The sequence below is a fragment of the Megalobrama amblycephala genome, linkage group LG16, assembly GCF_018812025.1.
Source record: "Megalobrama amblycephala isolate DHTTF-2021 linkage group LG16, ASM1881202v1, whole genome shotgun sequence".
NCBI lineage: Eukaryota > Metazoa > Chordata > Actinopteri > Cypriniformes > Xenocyprididae > Megalobrama > Megalobrama amblycephala.
The window spans coordinates 9,774,436-9,791,105 of NC_063059.1; the positions used below are offsets into that span (position 1 = coordinate 9,774,436).

The window sequence follows — 16,670 nt, forward strand, 5'->3', positions numbered from 1 at the left end:
GCTATTTTCATTATTAAACACTTGCAGTCTGTATAATGCATAAACACAACTTCATTCTTTATAAATCTCCAACAGTGTAGCATTAGCCGTTAGCCACAGAGCACTATCAAACTCATTCAAAATCAGAAGTAAACAATATAACAGTATACAATACTCACATAATCCGACGCATGCATGCAGCATGTATGATGAACACTTTGTAAAGATCCATTTTGAGGGTTATATTAGCTGTGTAAACTTTGTTAAGGCACTGTTCAAGGCAAGCGCAAGCTCTGTGGGCGTGGACCACGGGATTTAAAGGGACCGCAGCATAAAATCGGCGCGTTTATAATGATGCCCCAAAATAGGCAGTTAAAAAAATTCATTAAAAAAAATCTATGGGGTATTTTGATCTGAAACTTCACAGACACATTCAGGGACACCTTAGACTTATATTACATCTTTTAAAAACATAATCTAGGGCACCTTTAATAACATGCATTGGAATGTATCCAGTATCCATTTCTGGCCAAAATGCTTAAAAGAGGAATACAGATGCTACTTATATGTCAAAAGCTACTGTTATGACACCATCATTGCTGCTTTGACTAACATTTACAAAGAATATCATTTTGTGAATATCATGTTTTCTTCTTTCAGGGGATCCCTGGGAAAGAGGGGCCGAGGGGGCTTCCTGGTCTCCCAGGATGCAATGGAACAAAGGTAATGCAGAAGTATGGTAAATGATAAATGTCATTATTTGTGAATAAATTGTAATAATTCCTTTAACTGTACTAAAGCCTACCAACTGTCACTATACTAAAGGTCACTGTCTTTATTGACTTGTGTTTTTCTTCCAGGGGGAGCCTGGTCCCCCAGGCTTTATAGGGAAGATGGGACTTCCTGGATTTCAGGTGAGTTCTGAAAACGAGTAAGCAAATGTAGTCAATAACTGATATCAAATCAGATATTAATATAACGTTTGGCTGAGGTAACAAAGGTAATTTTCTAATATTTACAGAACAAATTCGGCGCCAGTTTCGTTTTTTTTTTTTTCCGTAAGTAGAATAGGGAAGGCGTAGGACATACAGCGTAATCGTATGTTCAAGGCGATATTTTGTGTTTATATAGCATATACAGTTGCGAAAATGACCGATCGTTTCGCTAGATAAGACCCTTATTCCTCGTCTGGTATCGTTTAAAGCCCTTTGAAGCTGCACTGAAACTGTAATTTTGACCTTCAACCGTTTGGTGCCCATTGAAGTCCACTATGAGGAGAATAATCCTGGAATGTTTCCATCAAAAACCTTCATTTCTTTTCGACTGACGAAAGAAAGACATGAAAATCTTGGATGACATGGGGGTGAGTAAATTATCAGCAAAAGTTTATTTAAAAGTGGACTAATGCTTTAAGTACTTAAAATATCCCAAATAATTGCAACTATTTGCAAATCGTGAGAAAATTGCGATTTTAACCAAGTCTCCGGGACCTGCGAGGAGTCGTCTGTCATTTGCGTCATACCTGCGTTACATGATGATAGTTAATAATCGCATCCATGAACATGACTTCTTCCCGAGTCCTATCTCAATTCTTTTCCAACCGGATGTGAAGTGAAGACCACATGTCCCAAAATTCCGTGCTCAAACTTGGTGTCATCAAGCTACGCCTTTGTTTTGGATAGGCCTCTAGCGACCTCTAGCGGACAAAAAATATTACATATTGCACCTTTAATGAAAATGTTTAATGCACAACATGTAATGCACAACATTAAAAAAGATAATTATCAAGAAGAATTTAGAAAATTCTGAAACCTCCACGTAAGTATGAACCTCTCGTAAAATGCCACAGAATGAATACTGACATGCTGTAAATGTTTTGTACATTATATTTTCATTCATTAAAGATTAAAATGTGGGTGCTTTGGGAAATGAAAAAACTAAATACTCTTGTTTTTCTTTGGTACATGTTGCAGTGTGTAAGTCTGTATTTGGACCTTATTCTGATTTAGGCTGCTAATTTAAACCACAAACTTTTTTGTTGTTGTTGTCTTTAGGGGACACCAGGAATCCAAGGACCTAAGGTGTGGTTTATTCGATTAACTTCAGTACTTTAAGAAGTGTTAACATGCTTAATTGATCATTTAAAATAAAATGCACACACGTAAATTATAATAATATGGTGACCATAAATTATTGTTAATTTTAGGGAGATAGCTATGTCTTCCTGCCCTCTGGACAAGTGAAAGGACTTTGTGGTTTTCCAGGCAGAGCTGGAGATAAAGTAAGATAATTCATTATAAGAATAAAGTGAAAAATTCAGATTGCTCATTTGGACAAACACTTTTTTTTATCACTTTATGTAATGCTAGTCTTATTCTCCATTTTGTTGTATTCTGTTGAGTTTTTAGACTGAGATTTCTCTTTTGGTTGTGTATCTACAGGGTCAACCAGGGATGCCAGGGTTCCCAGGACCAGATGGACCAGAAGGTCCTAGAGGTGCACCAGTAAGTTGTTCAGTGTTTTTATATCTCATTATGATTAGCATCATAATTACATTATTGTCATATTTTTTTAACTGTTTAATGATTTTTAGGGAATAAATGGCATTCCTGGATTACAAGGAGAGAAGGTTAGTTCTGATTAGCTAATGATAACATGTCAGGCCAGTATTAAAGGCACAATATGTAAGATTTTTGGATTAAAAATGAATTAAAACCTCATCCCACCTTGCTTCATACTACAGTAATGTTAATAAATCTTTAATGCATTAGCTCATCCATGAATATGATTTCTGCCCGATACTTTGGTATTTAGTATGTATGTATGTATGTGTGTGTGTGTGAATCTAGCATTTTTGTGTTACGTATAGGGTCTCGAGGGTCGAAGCGTGGGAAGACGTGGACCCACAGGTCAAAAGGTCAGAATTTTCATCTGTACTTTTAAGTTTGTGTACTATTACAAAACAAGTATGTCTGTCAACTACAGTATGTGAATGTGCAGGATAAACCAGATGAATAATTTGATTTAAATTTAATAATGGTCTCTATAAGCTGATATTTTGAACTTTGAAATGCATTGTGGGGCTCTTTTGTAGGGGGAGAGGGGACCACCTGGTATACCAGGACAGAAAGGTGTAAAGTTATTTGTATCAGGACCAAAGGAGCCCAAGGTAACATTTTCCTTAAAAGTCATTCATTGTGGGTTTTATTTTATCTTATCTTTTTAGACTATAATACAAATTAATGATTTGGGTTTTGTGAAAAATCACTCTCTTTTTGGTTTCAGGGTGACACTGGGGATCGTGGAGACCCTGGATTCCCTGGACAGACTGTGAGTGAACAAGACTGTTTTTTTTTTTTGTTTTTTTTGCTATTGTTTAAATCGTTTGTTTAATTGGGATTGCTTTAAGTTACTTCATCAATCTTAAAGCCCAACTACTCTATTCTGCAGGGTCTTTGTGGTCCTCCTGGTCCTAAGGGGATGAAAGGGGAAAGAGGAGAGCCTGGGGCTCCGGTAAATAACTAAATAAAGAGAGAGAGAGAGAGAGATGTTTGGCAAGACTTAAAAAATATCTTTTTAAAATATCACACTGCAATCTCACTACTTTCACACTTTCAAACAATTTGTAATGATGTATTGATTTTCAGGGGAAACCTGGAAAGGATGGGCTGCAAGGAGAGTTAGGCCCTAAGGTAAGCATAAAATCTTTTACAGTGGCCCCGCCAGAGAAATGCAAGGAAGTTTTTGGTTATCAATATTCTAATGTTATTTAAAGGGGTCATGCCATGGATTTTTTGTTATCTTAAAGGTGCCCTAGAACGCTTTTTCACAAGATGTAATATAAGTCTAAGGTGTCCCCTGAATGTGTCTGTGAAGTTTCAGCTCAAAATACCCCATAGATTTTTTTTTTATTCCGTTTTTTAACTGCCTATTTTGGGGCATCATTATAAATGCGCTGATTCAGCGCGTGTCCCCTTTAAATGCTCGCGCTCCCCGCCCCCAAACTCGCGACTCTATAATACATTGCATAAACAAAGTTCACACAGCTGATATAACCCTCAAAATGGATCTTTACAAAGTGTTCGTCATGCAGCATCAGATCATGTTAGTATAGTATTTATTTGGATGTTTACATTTGATTCTGAATGAGTTTGATAGTGCTCCGTGGCTAAAGCTAACATTACACACTGTTGGAGAGATTTATAAAGAATGAAGTTGTGTTTATGCATTATACAGACTGCAAGTGTTTAATAATTAAAAAAACGACATGGCTTTGGTCTCAGTGAATACAGTAAGAAACAATGGTAACTTTAACCACATTTAACAGTACATTAGCAACATGCTAACGAAACATTTAGAAAGACAATTTACAAATATTACTAAAAATATCATGTTATCATGAATCATGTCAGTTATTATTGCCCCATCTGCCATTTTTCGCTATTGTTCTTGCTTGCTTACCTGCATAGCGTCTGATGATTCGGCTGTGCTGCTCCAGACGTTAATACTGGCTGCCCTTGTGTAATGCCTTGAACATGGGCTGGCATATGCAAAAGTTGGGGGCGTACATATTAATGATCCCGACTGTTGCGTCACAGTCGGTGTTATGTTGAAATTCGCCTGTTTTTAAGAGGTCTTTTGCACAAATCAAATTTACATAAAAAGGAGGAAACAATGGTGTTTGAGACTCACTGTATGTCATTTCCATGTACAGAACTCGAATTATTTAACTATGCCGTGGTAAATTCCAGGGCACCATTAATATATTCCTTGAGGTTCACTTATACTGTTAGTACAAAAAACTAATATGCAGAAAAATTTCTTATTTAGTTATTTATTTTCACAGCGAGTACCACCGTATGTACACCGTCCGAGACATATCATAAATTACAGGAAAAACTTCTTCATTTTTCTCTTTATTTGCATAAAGTTAAACATATCTCAACTCTGTCGCATCACTGGACACGCCTATATTCTGTCACCATCTGTCACTGTTGCTTGTGTCACCGGAAATCGCCAGCTCTCCATTGAAATGAATGGGATTGCTGGTAGTGTGAACGTAGCTTACGTGGCTGAACGCCATTGTGTCTTGCTCTAGAAGCAGTCATTTGCAAATGTATTTGTCCGTGTGCTTTCATAGATCCCACAATATCCAAACAAACCATTTTTGGAGCTTGGTTATATAAATGCTTTGATTATTATAAGGAGTAAGTTTTAAGCTTTGAAACTGACAGGATGTTTTAATGGTACAAAGTAGGGATACACCGATATTTATTGGCCGATTTTTGCTCAATTTACAACCATCGGCATATCGGCTGTAGCAGGAAAAAGGCCGATATAACAAACCAATGGTTTATTAATTAACTGCGTGAAGGCGCTGAGCTTTATAATGACTGTTGCTGATCCTAGCGCTGCTGTCTGCGCTTTAATGCTAATCAAATAACAAAAAATCGCACACTATTCTTGACTAAATATCTTCTGTAACGTTCATAAGTGTAGCGGACCCCATCGGAATCATGACTAAAACTTTACTGATGTTTTATAAAGTTTATTGCGTCCGTTTTCACTCCAAACAAATCACCACAAAAGCTAAACAATACAGAGCACAAGAAGTGCGCATTAAACTCTCTCTCTCCATTGCATTATCATCAACATACAGCGAATTACTCAAAACACTTATTACAACTAACAGTTAACAAATACATACAGATCTCATACCTTTTCGGGGATGCTTAATAAACAGACAAACTTTAAATCTGCAAAACTGCGTGCACTCCTTGTCAGACCATAGAAGAGAACACCAGTCAAAATAAGAGTCCCGCCTTAGTAAAGCAGATCTCATACATATTTAAACTTACAAAAAATATTAAAATGTTTACGAAAACAAATTAAAAGATTAATCACAAAGTCTGTTACAATAAAGGATTAATATTAATTTATACAGTGAAGAATGTGCAGTGCTATTTTACATTTGTTTACTTTATTTCTGTACCTGAAAACTATTAAACCTACCTAAAAAGCACTGTTTATTTCATATGTATCTATGTAGGCCTGCTGAATGTTAAATCCAATGTTCATTAAAAAATATTTGATGCTGCAATAAACCTGCTAGTATATTTTAATGCAGGTATTTTTGAACTTTTCTTATTTAAAACACGATCTATTTTGATGGCAAAATTTCAAATAAGAGAGGAAGTGACAAATATCGGTATCGGTATCAATAATTGTTTGTTAATATCGGTGTCGGACCCAAAAAATCATATCGGTGCATCCCTAGTACAAGGATCAAAAGATCAAGGAAAATTATATTTATTTTTTCATGACCTCTTTAAATTCAATAAAATATTTTGATAGATCAATAATAGATGTTTATTATGACCAAGAGTTTTGTTTTGACCTCCTAGGGAGAGCCTGGAGATGTTGGATATCCAGGAGCTATTGGGATAGCAGGGGAAATGGTATCTATCTGTCTGTTTGTAAATAAAAAAATATTATTATTATTGTTACCCTTCCTTTCAATTCTCTTTTACTTGAATTCATTCATCTGTTTCTTTGTGTGTGTCTTCAGGGACTGAAGGGTGACCCCGGTGCCCCTGGTGTTCCTGGAGAGGTAGTGATACTTTCACTCATGGCAATCTCCAGATGTTTAATCTCACTTTGCCTGTGACAATGAAACTGTTTATTGTACTTCATTAGCTGATGAAGTAATAATAATATCTGTCTCTTTATATTTAATAAGAACTTATTTATGAAGTGTTATTTAAATATGATTTGTATTTTAGTTCATTTTAATAAATGAGATGATCAAAGGTCAAAAAGGTAATCCCGGGCCACCAGGACCTCCTGGTCTACAAGGTAGTGAAGGTTAGTAACCAAATTAATGAAAACTACTTTCATGCTAAAAAGGACCACCAACAAAACCAGCTAAATATGCCATGATATTGTTTTATTTCTTTTGTTAATAAGCTCAAAACTTTTGCCTGTAAATGCAATATTCAAACACAAAACATGGCTTAGTTAATGTAATAATGTACTTTACTGTTCAAAAGTTTGTTTTTGCTTTGTTGTTGTTTTGAAGAAAAAGAAGGAAATAATGCTTTTATTCAGCAAGGATGCATTACATTGATCAAAAGTGGCAGTAAAGACTTAATGTTAAAAAATTGTCAAATAAATATTGTTCTTTTAAACACAAAACTATTAAGAAGCACAACTATTTTCAACCTTGATAGTAATAAGAAATGTTTCTTGAACAGCAAATCAGCAAACCAGAATGATTGTGACAATGAGACTGAAGCAATGATGCTGAAATTTCAGCTTAACTATCACAAGAATAAATTATTTTAAAATATATTTGAATAGAAAACTGGTATAAGAATACTTCACAATATTGCTGTTTTACTGTATTTTCAATCAAACGAATGCAGCCTTGTTGAGCATAATTTATGTTTTTGGGAAAAAAAAAAACAAAAAAAACAACAAAAAAAAAAAAAAAAAAATTAAAAACTAAATCCACCCTAAACTTTCGAATGGAAGTGTATGTAATAATAAATAATAACATAATAATTATTCTATTTTTACTAAGTCAAAGTATATAACCAAATGTTATCTTTGATATCATTTTAAAGGTTTCAGTGGTTTTCCTGGATCTCCAGGTCCTCCAGGTAAAATTGATGTATCTCTCTCTCTTTTTTGCACATACACATACACAAATGCTAAATTCCTCTTCGTTCAAATATGTCAGGGATCGCCATCCCAGGACCCAAAGGAATACAAGGTTTCCCAGGATTTAGAGGTGTGAAAGGGGAAAAAGGTGAATCTGCACCTGTCATCACAGGACCCCCAGGACGTGATGGCCCACCAGGGGAACGAGGACCCCCTGGTGACCCTGGACCTCCAGGAACTCCACGTAACTGTTTTTTGTCAAAGACTGCCATCTTAAATTTATTTTATTAATCGAGCTTGACTGTTGTACATGACCGTTTGACAAGACACAGTTTGTTTGACATGACATGTTTGTGCTCCTCTCCTGCATCCCCAGAAATCAAAGGTCGCTTAGGGACTAAAAGGGCTCAAGGGTGACAAAGGCATAACAGGCCCTGAGGGTCTGCGTGGAGATCCTGGAACACAAGGTGAGATTAACTCTTTTCATGGTGTACTGTATGTTAAAGGAATATTTCAGGTTCAATGGTTAAATTAAGCTCAAGTTAAGCTTTATTTATTACCACTGAAAATAATTTAGATCATTTGCAATCTCTTTTCTAGAGGACTTATTTTAAGGTAAGCATTGCACAAATGTTGTTCATATAGTTGAACCTAAAACATTCCTTTAAATAAAGTGTAGGTTACGTGAATGCATACAGTACAACCAATAAACGTGCTAATCACATAATGCTGTTTTCTGTCATTTTAATACAGGAGACCAAGGAGACCTTTGCAGACTGTGTGCTGCTTCTGCTGCTGACCCTGGACCTCCAGGACCACCTGGAGCTCCAGGCGAACCCGGAGAGCCAGGTGATGTCATCATTATGTTGGCCTGAACACCCTAGCAATCACATAACAATGCCTTTGCATTTGCCCAAAACACCTTAACAACAGACCTTCAATTCAAATTATTTGTGCAGGTCTTGGAGGACTTCAAGGCAATAAAGGATCCCGAGGCTACAAAGGTCCAGAGGGTCCACCAGGTCCTCCGGTCAGTTTCACTACATACTGCCATTAAACCCAATTATCATCCTGATACAATAACTCAGCAAAAACTATTATTTGTCCACTCCATTTATTCAGTTGGTATTGCAAATAAAGGTTTCATATTCTCAAGAACAGTTACCTATGATGAATTATAATGTTTTCACAGGGTTCCTTAGGTCTTCCTGGATTTCCAGGGCCTCCAGGGCCCAAAGGAGATGTAGGGATGATATCTGAGATTGGGGAGAAAGGAGATAAAGGAAACACAGGTGCAGTAGGACCATTGGGGATAAATGGGCAAGATGGTATGCCGGGCACCCCTGGCTTCAAAGGACCATCAGGAGCAAAAGGAAACCCAGTTAGTACTTGGAACTTGTTGTAACCATAAACTCTTAGATAACTGCTATAACCTTGGTCTAAATTTGTGTAGCCAATTTTAAAGCCACAAGTTTGGATGTTGACAGAACTTAAACTTTTTCCAGAGTCCTCTAGGGCCTAAGGGCAATCAAGGAAATCCAGGGATTTGTGGGGAACCTGGCTGCCCAGGTCCAATGGGCAGCCAAGGGTCAATGGGTGTTGGACAAGTAGGGGCACCTGGAGAGAAAGGAAGTTTGGGAGTTGTGGGCCGGCAAGGAAATCCTGGAGAACCAGGTATGAACTGATGTAATGTATGTTTAAATATGGGATGTTACTGAATGGTTTAACCTCAGGAAATATGCAAAGGGTGTTGAGGAGCCTAAAGCTCACAGCAAGCTTCATCTAACTCCAGCTAGTAGACAAACTGTTAAAGCCCATCATCAGTGAGTTGGAATACAAATACAAAGCAGACACAGGCCTTCAAACAGTAGTAAAACCCAGTAGCGGGTGACCACTAGTGGTATGGAGGAGAAATTACCTGCTAAATATTACAGTTGCATCCCACAGGTGAGAAAGGATCCCCAGGACCAGTACAAATGACACCTGGAAACCCGGGTGAGCCTGGATTGCCTGGTCCTTCTGGTCTACCAGGACCTCCAGGTAAGCAGAGGGGATAAAAGTCTTGAACAAATAGACTGAGAGCAGGATGTAGAATGGATAACCATGCATTAATGTACTGTATGTTTTAGGTAATGAAGGTTGTGCTGGGGTTCAAGGATTCCCGGGATTGTGTGGGTTAAAAGGAGAGAAAGGACTGTCAATGCCAGGAGTTCCTGGACTTACTGGTCCCAAAGGTGGGTGAGAAACTTAAACAAATAAAATAAGCCAACATAACAGCAAAGTTTGTTTCTGCTAACCCTATAAACTGTATTCATTAGTTTAAAAATAAGATTCAAAATTATGGTTTTGCATCCGGTTTTTCCTTGGCCGTTTAAAGGTGTCCTAGAATAGAAAATTGAATTTACCTTGGCATAGTTAAGTAATTAGAGTTCCATACATTGAAATGACATACAGTGGTGTGAAAAAGTGCTTGCACCCTTCCTGATTTGTTTCTTTTTTTTGCATGTTTGTCACACTTTAATGTTTCAGATCATCAAACAAATTTAAATATGAATCAAAGATAACACAAGTAAACACAACATGCAGTTTTTAAATGAAGGTTTTTATTATGAAGGGAAAACAAAATCCAAACCCACATGGCCCTGTGTGAAAAAGTGCTTGCCCCCTAAAGCTAATAACTGGTTGGGCCACCCTTAGCAGCAACAACTGCAATCAAGTGTTTGCAATAACTTGCAATGAGTCTGTTACAGCGCTGTGGAGGAATTTTGGCCCACTCTTCTTTGCAGAATTGTTGTAATTCAACTACATTGGAGGGTTTTCGAGCATGAACCGCCTTTTTTAGGTCATGCCACAGCATTTCAATAGGATTGAGGTCATGACTTTGACTAGGCCACTCCAAAGTCTTCATTTTGTTTTTCTTCAGCCATTCAGAGGTGGACTTGCTGGTGTGTTTTGGATCATTGTCCTGCTGCAGAACCCAAGTTCACTTCAGCTTGAGGTCACAAACAGATGGCCAGACATTGTCCTTCAGGATTTTTTGGTAGACAGCAGAATTCATGGTTCCACTTATGACAGCAAGTCTTCCAAGTCCTGAAGCAGCAAAACAGCCCCAGCATTATTTCACACAGGGCCATGTGGGTTTGGATTTTGTTTTCCCTTCTTAATAAAAACCTTAATTTAAAAACTGCATGTTGTGTTTGCTTGTGTTATCTTTGATTCATATTTAAATTTGTTTAATGATCTGAAACATTAAAGTGTGACAAACATGTAAAAAAATAAAAAATCAGGAAGGGGGCAAGCATTTTTTCACACCACTGTACAGTGAGTCTCAAACACCATCATTTCCTCCTTCATATGTAAATCTAATGCGTGAAAAACACCATGGAAAAACAGGCGAATCTCAACATAACACGGACTGTGATGCAACAGTCGGGATCATTAAAGGTCCCGTTTTTCGTGGTTTTTTGAAGCTTTGATTGTGTTTATAGTGTGCAATATAACATGTGTTCATGTTTCGCATGTAAAAAAACACAGTATTTTTCACATAATTTACTTATCTGTATACCGCTGTTTCCACTGTCATAAAAACGGGCTGATGACTTCCTTGTTCTATGAAGTCCCTCCTTCAGAAATACATAACGAGTTCTGATTGTGCCAGCGGTTCCTGTGTTGTGATTCGACAGCAACTTAGCGAACCTTGCCCGGAAAGGTCACGCCTCTTACCATAACGTGGAGATGCACGCGCTCAGTGTTATTTTAAACATGTCTTTAATTTTACCCTATCAATTTGAGCCGGAATCAGACCCGGTGATTGGACTGCGGGATGAAAATAACAGCGTTTCCACGACATGGCGACAAACACACTCTACAAACGCAACTCTTGCGTATTCCTGTGGGCGGAGGTTAGTCAAAAAACTGTTTTAGTGACGTCATTAAAGAAGGAAGTAGAGGGATGTAGTCCAAACTGGCCGTTCGATGTAGGCGACTTCTGTTAAATAAAATATCTCGCTTGGCATTGAACTTTGAGCTTTAAAATTTTACAGATTTTATTTATACTCTAACAACAACATTACACACTAACTAAAGTTTGAAACATGGGATCACGAAGAACGGGACCTTTAATATGTAGGCCCCAACTTTTGCATATGCCAGCTCATGTTCAAGGCATTAGACAAGCCAGTATTAACGTCTGGAGCTGCACAGCCCAATCATCAGACGTTATGCAGGTAAGCAAGCAAGGACAACAGCGAAAATGGCAGATGGAGCGATAATAACTGACATGATCCATGATATTATGATATTTTTAGTGATATTTGTAAATTGTCTTTCTAAATGTTCGTTAGCATGTTGCTAATGTACTGCTAAAGTGGTTAAAGTTACCATTGTTTCTTACTGTATTCACGAAGACCAAAGCCATGTCATTATTTTCATTTTTAAATGCATGCAGTCTGTATAATTCATAAATGCATCTTCATTCTTTATAAATCTCTCCAACAGTGTAGCATTAGCCCCGTTAGCCACGGAGCACTATGAAACTCATTCAGAATCAAATGTAAACATCCATAAAAATTATTACCATACTTACATGATCTGATATGCAGCATCACGAACACTTTGTAAAGATCCATTTTGAGAGAGCTGTTTGAACTTATTCTATTCTTTATACAATGTATTATGGAGTTACTACTCTTGCCAACTTGGGGGCGGGGAGCACGAGCATTTAAAGGGGACATGCACTGAATCACTGCATATTTAATTATGCCCCAAAATAGGCAGTTAAAACATTGTATCATAAAAAATCTATGGGGTATTTTGAGCTGAAACTTAACAGACACATTCTGAGGACACCTTAGACTTATATTACATCTTTTGAAATAGTGTTCTGGGACACCTTTAATGTTGTGGATGGGTGTCTTTAAATGCTGGCACTCCTCTCTGATCTGAATTTCTTCTCATTGTTGTAGGTGATAAGGGTGTGAAAGGAAAGCCAGGTCCACCTGGTTATGGAAGGGTAGGCACCCCTGGCCCTCCAGGACCACCGGGAATGCCAGGCCTAAAGGTCAGAGACTTATATAGTGCCCAATTGAATGGACCAGTTTAATCATGTTTTATAGTGTGTTTTTGTTCTTTTTGGAGCTTGACAGTCCTGGGGCCTCATTTATAAAACTTTGCGTATGCACAAAACAGGTCCTGAAACTCTGTACGCCACTTCCGACTCATAAGTTGTGATTTATAAAAACAAACTTGATGGAAAAATTTGCACACCTCCACGCAAACTCTGACCCATGCGTACGAACATTTTGGAGACAGGGCAGTTTGGCGACACCGATGGTGAGCTGTAGGACTGACGGCAGATGAAGGAAAACCACTTTAAAATTTCATCATGAGTCCTAATTATAAATATAATGCTTGTTTACAATAACAGTTTAAATAATAATAATAAAAAGATTTAAACTCACGTGGAGACAAGTTTTCATTTTGATATACACATTTACATTATTATTACACTTTCACTAATGGCGATAAGTACTGAAATCATTGCGCAGTCATTACGCAGAAGTTAAACAAAAATGATATGAATTTTGATCACTTTTCCTGTGACACGCTGTTTTAATGACAGCGAGGAGTGATAGGTGCACAATAATTCCTCTTTAAACTAAACTGCATATGTTTGGACAAAATATTTTAGCGAGAACGATGATCAGTGATGCACACTTAACTTCGATATTATGGAAGACACTGCTGGATTGGGTGGTCGAACGGTCCGTTGTCCAGTTTGAATAGGTCCAATGATAATTGCTTACTGTACAACCGCAGCTGCACGGGGGTGTTGATGTCGTGTGAAGGCATCTTCAAACAATTACCACTGTATTTGAAGGATATAATTTGAGGAAAACTGTAAGATTTGCATATTTTCTTTTTAAAATACTTCAGTGACGCGCAGAGTCAGACAATTGTATTTACACTGCAATAAATAAGTAGGCCTATCTGTTTCTACTAAAAATAGCCTATAAACATCCTAAAAGATATGTTCACCTTATCAGCAATACTGCATAAATTTGATTAGAATTGTTTAAAACAATTAAAATACTATTGGTCTGTGGAAATGTATGAATCAGCTCTATTCTAAAACCTTTATCCCAAGAATTTTATACTATTTTGTTTTTATGTATTTTTTGATATATTCATTCTAAAACATAAAGAGGATATTGGATGATTTATAGTCCATATCTAATATTTTCCAATGTCTTGTACCTTTGACGGTGTTAATCATGGTGTCACGTGGATGGGAACGTGCATGGAAATGATATGCAGATGAGGTTATGCATAGTAAAACTAGGCATCATAAGCTCCATTTATGGTGATTTGGAGGAGGAGACAGGGTGAAGATGCACGTATGCACAATCTTCCGCTGACTGGGATTTATAAAGGGATTTGTGCCCAGGTTCTGGCGTACGCATGGTTTTATAAATCTGATTTTTTTCGTGCATACGCAGAATCTAGCTTTTGCGCGTACGTACACTTTTAGGATGAAATCTACGCAAAATTTATAAATGAGGCCCCTGGTCACTACATGCTTTTTTTGTACTAAAAAAGTAAATAACAGTACTCAAAATGACTTATTTTTTTGAGGCACAGAAGAAAGAAGGACAGGTTGGGATTAAATGATGACAGAACTTTGCATCAAAGTGTTTGACAAAGTTTCCATCATTCAGCAGTGAAATTAGCAAAAACTCATTTAATTGAGATGACATAAGTACAGTTGTGTTTTATTGAATGAGAATAAATTTAAATTCCATCCACAGGGTGAAATAGCATTTGGCTCCCCAGGGCCCAAGGGTCGGCAAGGCCTGCCAGGAGATGAAGGGGGCCTTGGGCTACCAGGAATCTCTGGCCCCCCTGGATCATCAGGATGTCCAGGTCAAAGGGGAAGGGATGGACCACCAGGAGACTGTGGTTGGTGGATTCCATGCCAATGCACTTAATTACACAAGCACAATTCTTCCCTAAAGAATATATAATATATATACACACACACATACACAAAATTATATATACAGTCTTTTCTATGTCTATTCCTTGCTCTCTCCATCTCTCACATGCAGACTGTTCACACAGGTGTACGGGGTCTTGATGGTTTGAAAGGAGAGGCCGGTGTTCCAGGATGCTGTTCGCCAGGAGCTAAAGGTGACGAAGGACCCTCAGGGATCAGAGGACTAGATGGACCCACTGGTAAGAAAAACCCACATTTGATGACAAAAGTCACTGTCGAGATACCAATTTGTTCAAATCACCACAATGGTGTCCACTGTATTGTCTTTAGGGCTGCAAGGGCTGAAGGGGCCACAGGGTGAAATTGGACCATGTGGACAGGGTTTACCTGGTTTAGCAGGTGTGCCTGGGATGCCTGGGAAAATTGGACAGACTGGTTTGGTTGGTATCCGGGGACCAAAAGGTTTCCAAGGTCGGGATGGTCCTCCAGGCTTTCCAGGTACTCACCAGGTTTTTTGGAACTTGGAGACTGGTCAAACAATTAATGACCAGATACTATTTACTTAAACACAGCAACCAGTTTAAGTTTTTTTCTAACTAATTTGTTTTGTTTCAGGTACACGGGGCGATCAGGGGAGTCCTGGAATGTTTGGTCCACCTGGAGTAGATGGAAATCCTGGACCACCAGGGCTCCAGGGACCAAAAGGTTCAAACATAAACACATACAAATCTAGCAATGATTTTAAGGCGCTTTTTCTTTGATATTGGTGAAATTGATCATATTATAATGATGGTTATGGACTCTCATCAGGTTTAATGGGTAGGAATGGAGTGCCTGGTGACACAGGAAAACCCGGGGAACCAGGAGATCCTGGGACCTGTGGTCCAAAGGGACTGCCATCAAATGTTATGTGTCCAGGGGATCCCGGTGACCCTGGCCTACCAGGTGACCCTTTCAACATCTGGTTTCCACTTATGTTAAATATGCAAGCTAATATATCTATACATTCAGTTTGCCTGTAACCTAAACCCTGTTGATGGAACTGCAACCCTTCTCATTATATTTAACATCCGCTATGTGTTTTAGGTCTTCTTGGTTTCCCTGGCTCTAAAGGGGAATTAGGATTCCCAGGCAATTATGGAGAATGTGGGAAGAATGGAGTTCCAGGAGGTCCTGGTCCACCAGGTATAGATGCTGAAATCCAAAGCCTTACTGTCCACATTAGAACATAGTCCATATGTATAAACCTTCTTTTTTGTCAGGCCCTTCTGGTGACCCTGGCCAGAATGGTTTTCCAGGAAATCGGGGTCTTAATGGAAACTTTGGGGATCCAGGAGTTATGGGGTTTCCAGGCACGTTCATACACATTCATCAACCTTTATTTTAACACCATGATGCTTCAGATGTCATTTCATATATGCAAATGTGTTTCTGTCACAGGAGTGAAAGGCCTCAAAGGTTTACCTGGTCTTCGTGGGTTGACTGGGCCTCCTGGTGACCCAGGGCCAAATGGACCAAAAGGGATCAGAGGTGAACCCAGCCCTCCTGGGCCAGGACTTCCAGGACTACCTGGTGAGAAGGTATCAATTTCTATAATTCAATTCTCATTGTTGAAAAAAGTAGCACTTGCCTTCTAAGGCAGCTGTAACCAGCTACCCACTCTCATGCTTTATTTTTCTTATTCTATCAGGGTGAGCCAGGCTGTCCAGGGGTTAGAGGGGAAAAAGGTGACAAGGGTATATGTGGGACAAATGGGCTCCCAGGTTTTCCAGGGCTTCCTGGGGAAATTGGCGAAACTGGAGTTCCAGGAGGTCCAGGTATTTATTTATAAAAATGTATTCTTTTAATTTAAAACTCACAGAAATATTTTTGATTATATCATTTCCAAAAAAACTATTTTCATCCCATCACATTATCCTGTTATCCAATGTCACATTGTCAGGACCTCCAGGAGCTCCTGGTGATGAGGGTTTAGATGGGTTTCCAGGTCCACCTGGATGTGAAGGGCCCTGTGGTCCACCAGGTACGATCCTAA

At 38.4% G+C, this 16,670-nt stretch overlaps 1 protein-coding gene across 1 annotated transcript in view; it reads left to right on the forward strand.

Annotated features, from left to right (window-relative positions):
* Positions 1-16,670, forward strand: part of col4a3 (collagen, type IV, alpha 3) — a 46,121-nt gene that overhangs the window by 15,635 nt on the left and 13,816 nt on the right. The window contains exons 6-39 of the mRNA XM_048160453.1: positions 640-702; positions 840-893; positions 2,034-2,060; positions 2,186-2,260; positions 2,421-2,483; positions 2,573-2,608; positions 2,849-2,896; positions 3,074-3,148; positions 3,265-3,309; positions 3,430-3,492; positions 3,627-3,671; positions 6,384-6,437; positions 6,548-6,589; positions 6,762-6,843; positions 7,605-7,640; positions 7,721-7,908; positions 8,036-8,108; positions 8,395-8,490; positions 8,601-8,671; positions 8,834-9,022; positions 9,147-9,315; positions 9,589-9,681; positions 9,771-9,875; positions 12,606-12,700; positions 14,448-14,598; positions 14,761-14,874; positions 14,966-15,133; positions 15,251-15,340; positions 15,446-15,580; positions 15,722-15,820; positions 15,898-15,987; positions 16,076-16,215; positions 16,326-16,452; positions 16,578-16,658. Of these exons, the coding sequence (XP_048016410.1) occupies positions 640-702; positions 840-893; positions 2,034-2,060; positions 2,186-2,260; positions 2,421-2,483; positions 2,573-2,608; positions 2,849-2,896; positions 3,074-3,148; positions 3,265-3,309; positions 3,430-3,492; positions 3,627-3,671; positions 6,384-6,437; positions 6,548-6,589; positions 6,762-6,843; positions 7,605-7,640; positions 7,721-7,908; positions 8,036-8,108; positions 8,395-8,490; positions 8,601-8,671; positions 8,834-9,022; positions 9,147-9,315; positions 9,589-9,681; positions 9,771-9,875; positions 12,606-12,700; positions 14,448-14,598; positions 14,761-14,874; positions 14,966-15,133; positions 15,251-15,340; positions 15,446-15,580; positions 15,722-15,820; positions 15,898-15,987; positions 16,076-16,215; positions 16,326-16,452; positions 16,578-16,658 (3,082 nt within the window). The remainder of the gene's footprint in view (positions 1-639; positions 703-839; positions 894-2,033; positions 2,061-2,185; positions 2,261-2,420; positions 2,484-2,572; positions 2,609-2,848; positions 2,897-3,073; positions 3,149-3,264; positions 3,310-3,429; positions 3,493-3,626; positions 3,672-6,383; positions 6,438-6,547; positions 6,590-6,761; positions 6,844-7,604; positions 7,641-7,720; positions 7,909-8,035; positions 8,109-8,394; positions 8,491-8,600; positions 8,672-8,833; positions 9,023-9,146; positions 9,316-9,588; positions 9,682-9,770; positions 9,876-12,605; positions 12,701-14,447; positions 14,599-14,760; positions 14,875-14,965; positions 15,134-15,250; positions 15,341-15,445; positions 15,581-15,721; positions 15,821-15,897; positions 15,988-16,075; positions 16,216-16,325; positions 16,453-16,577; positions 16,659-16,670) is intronic.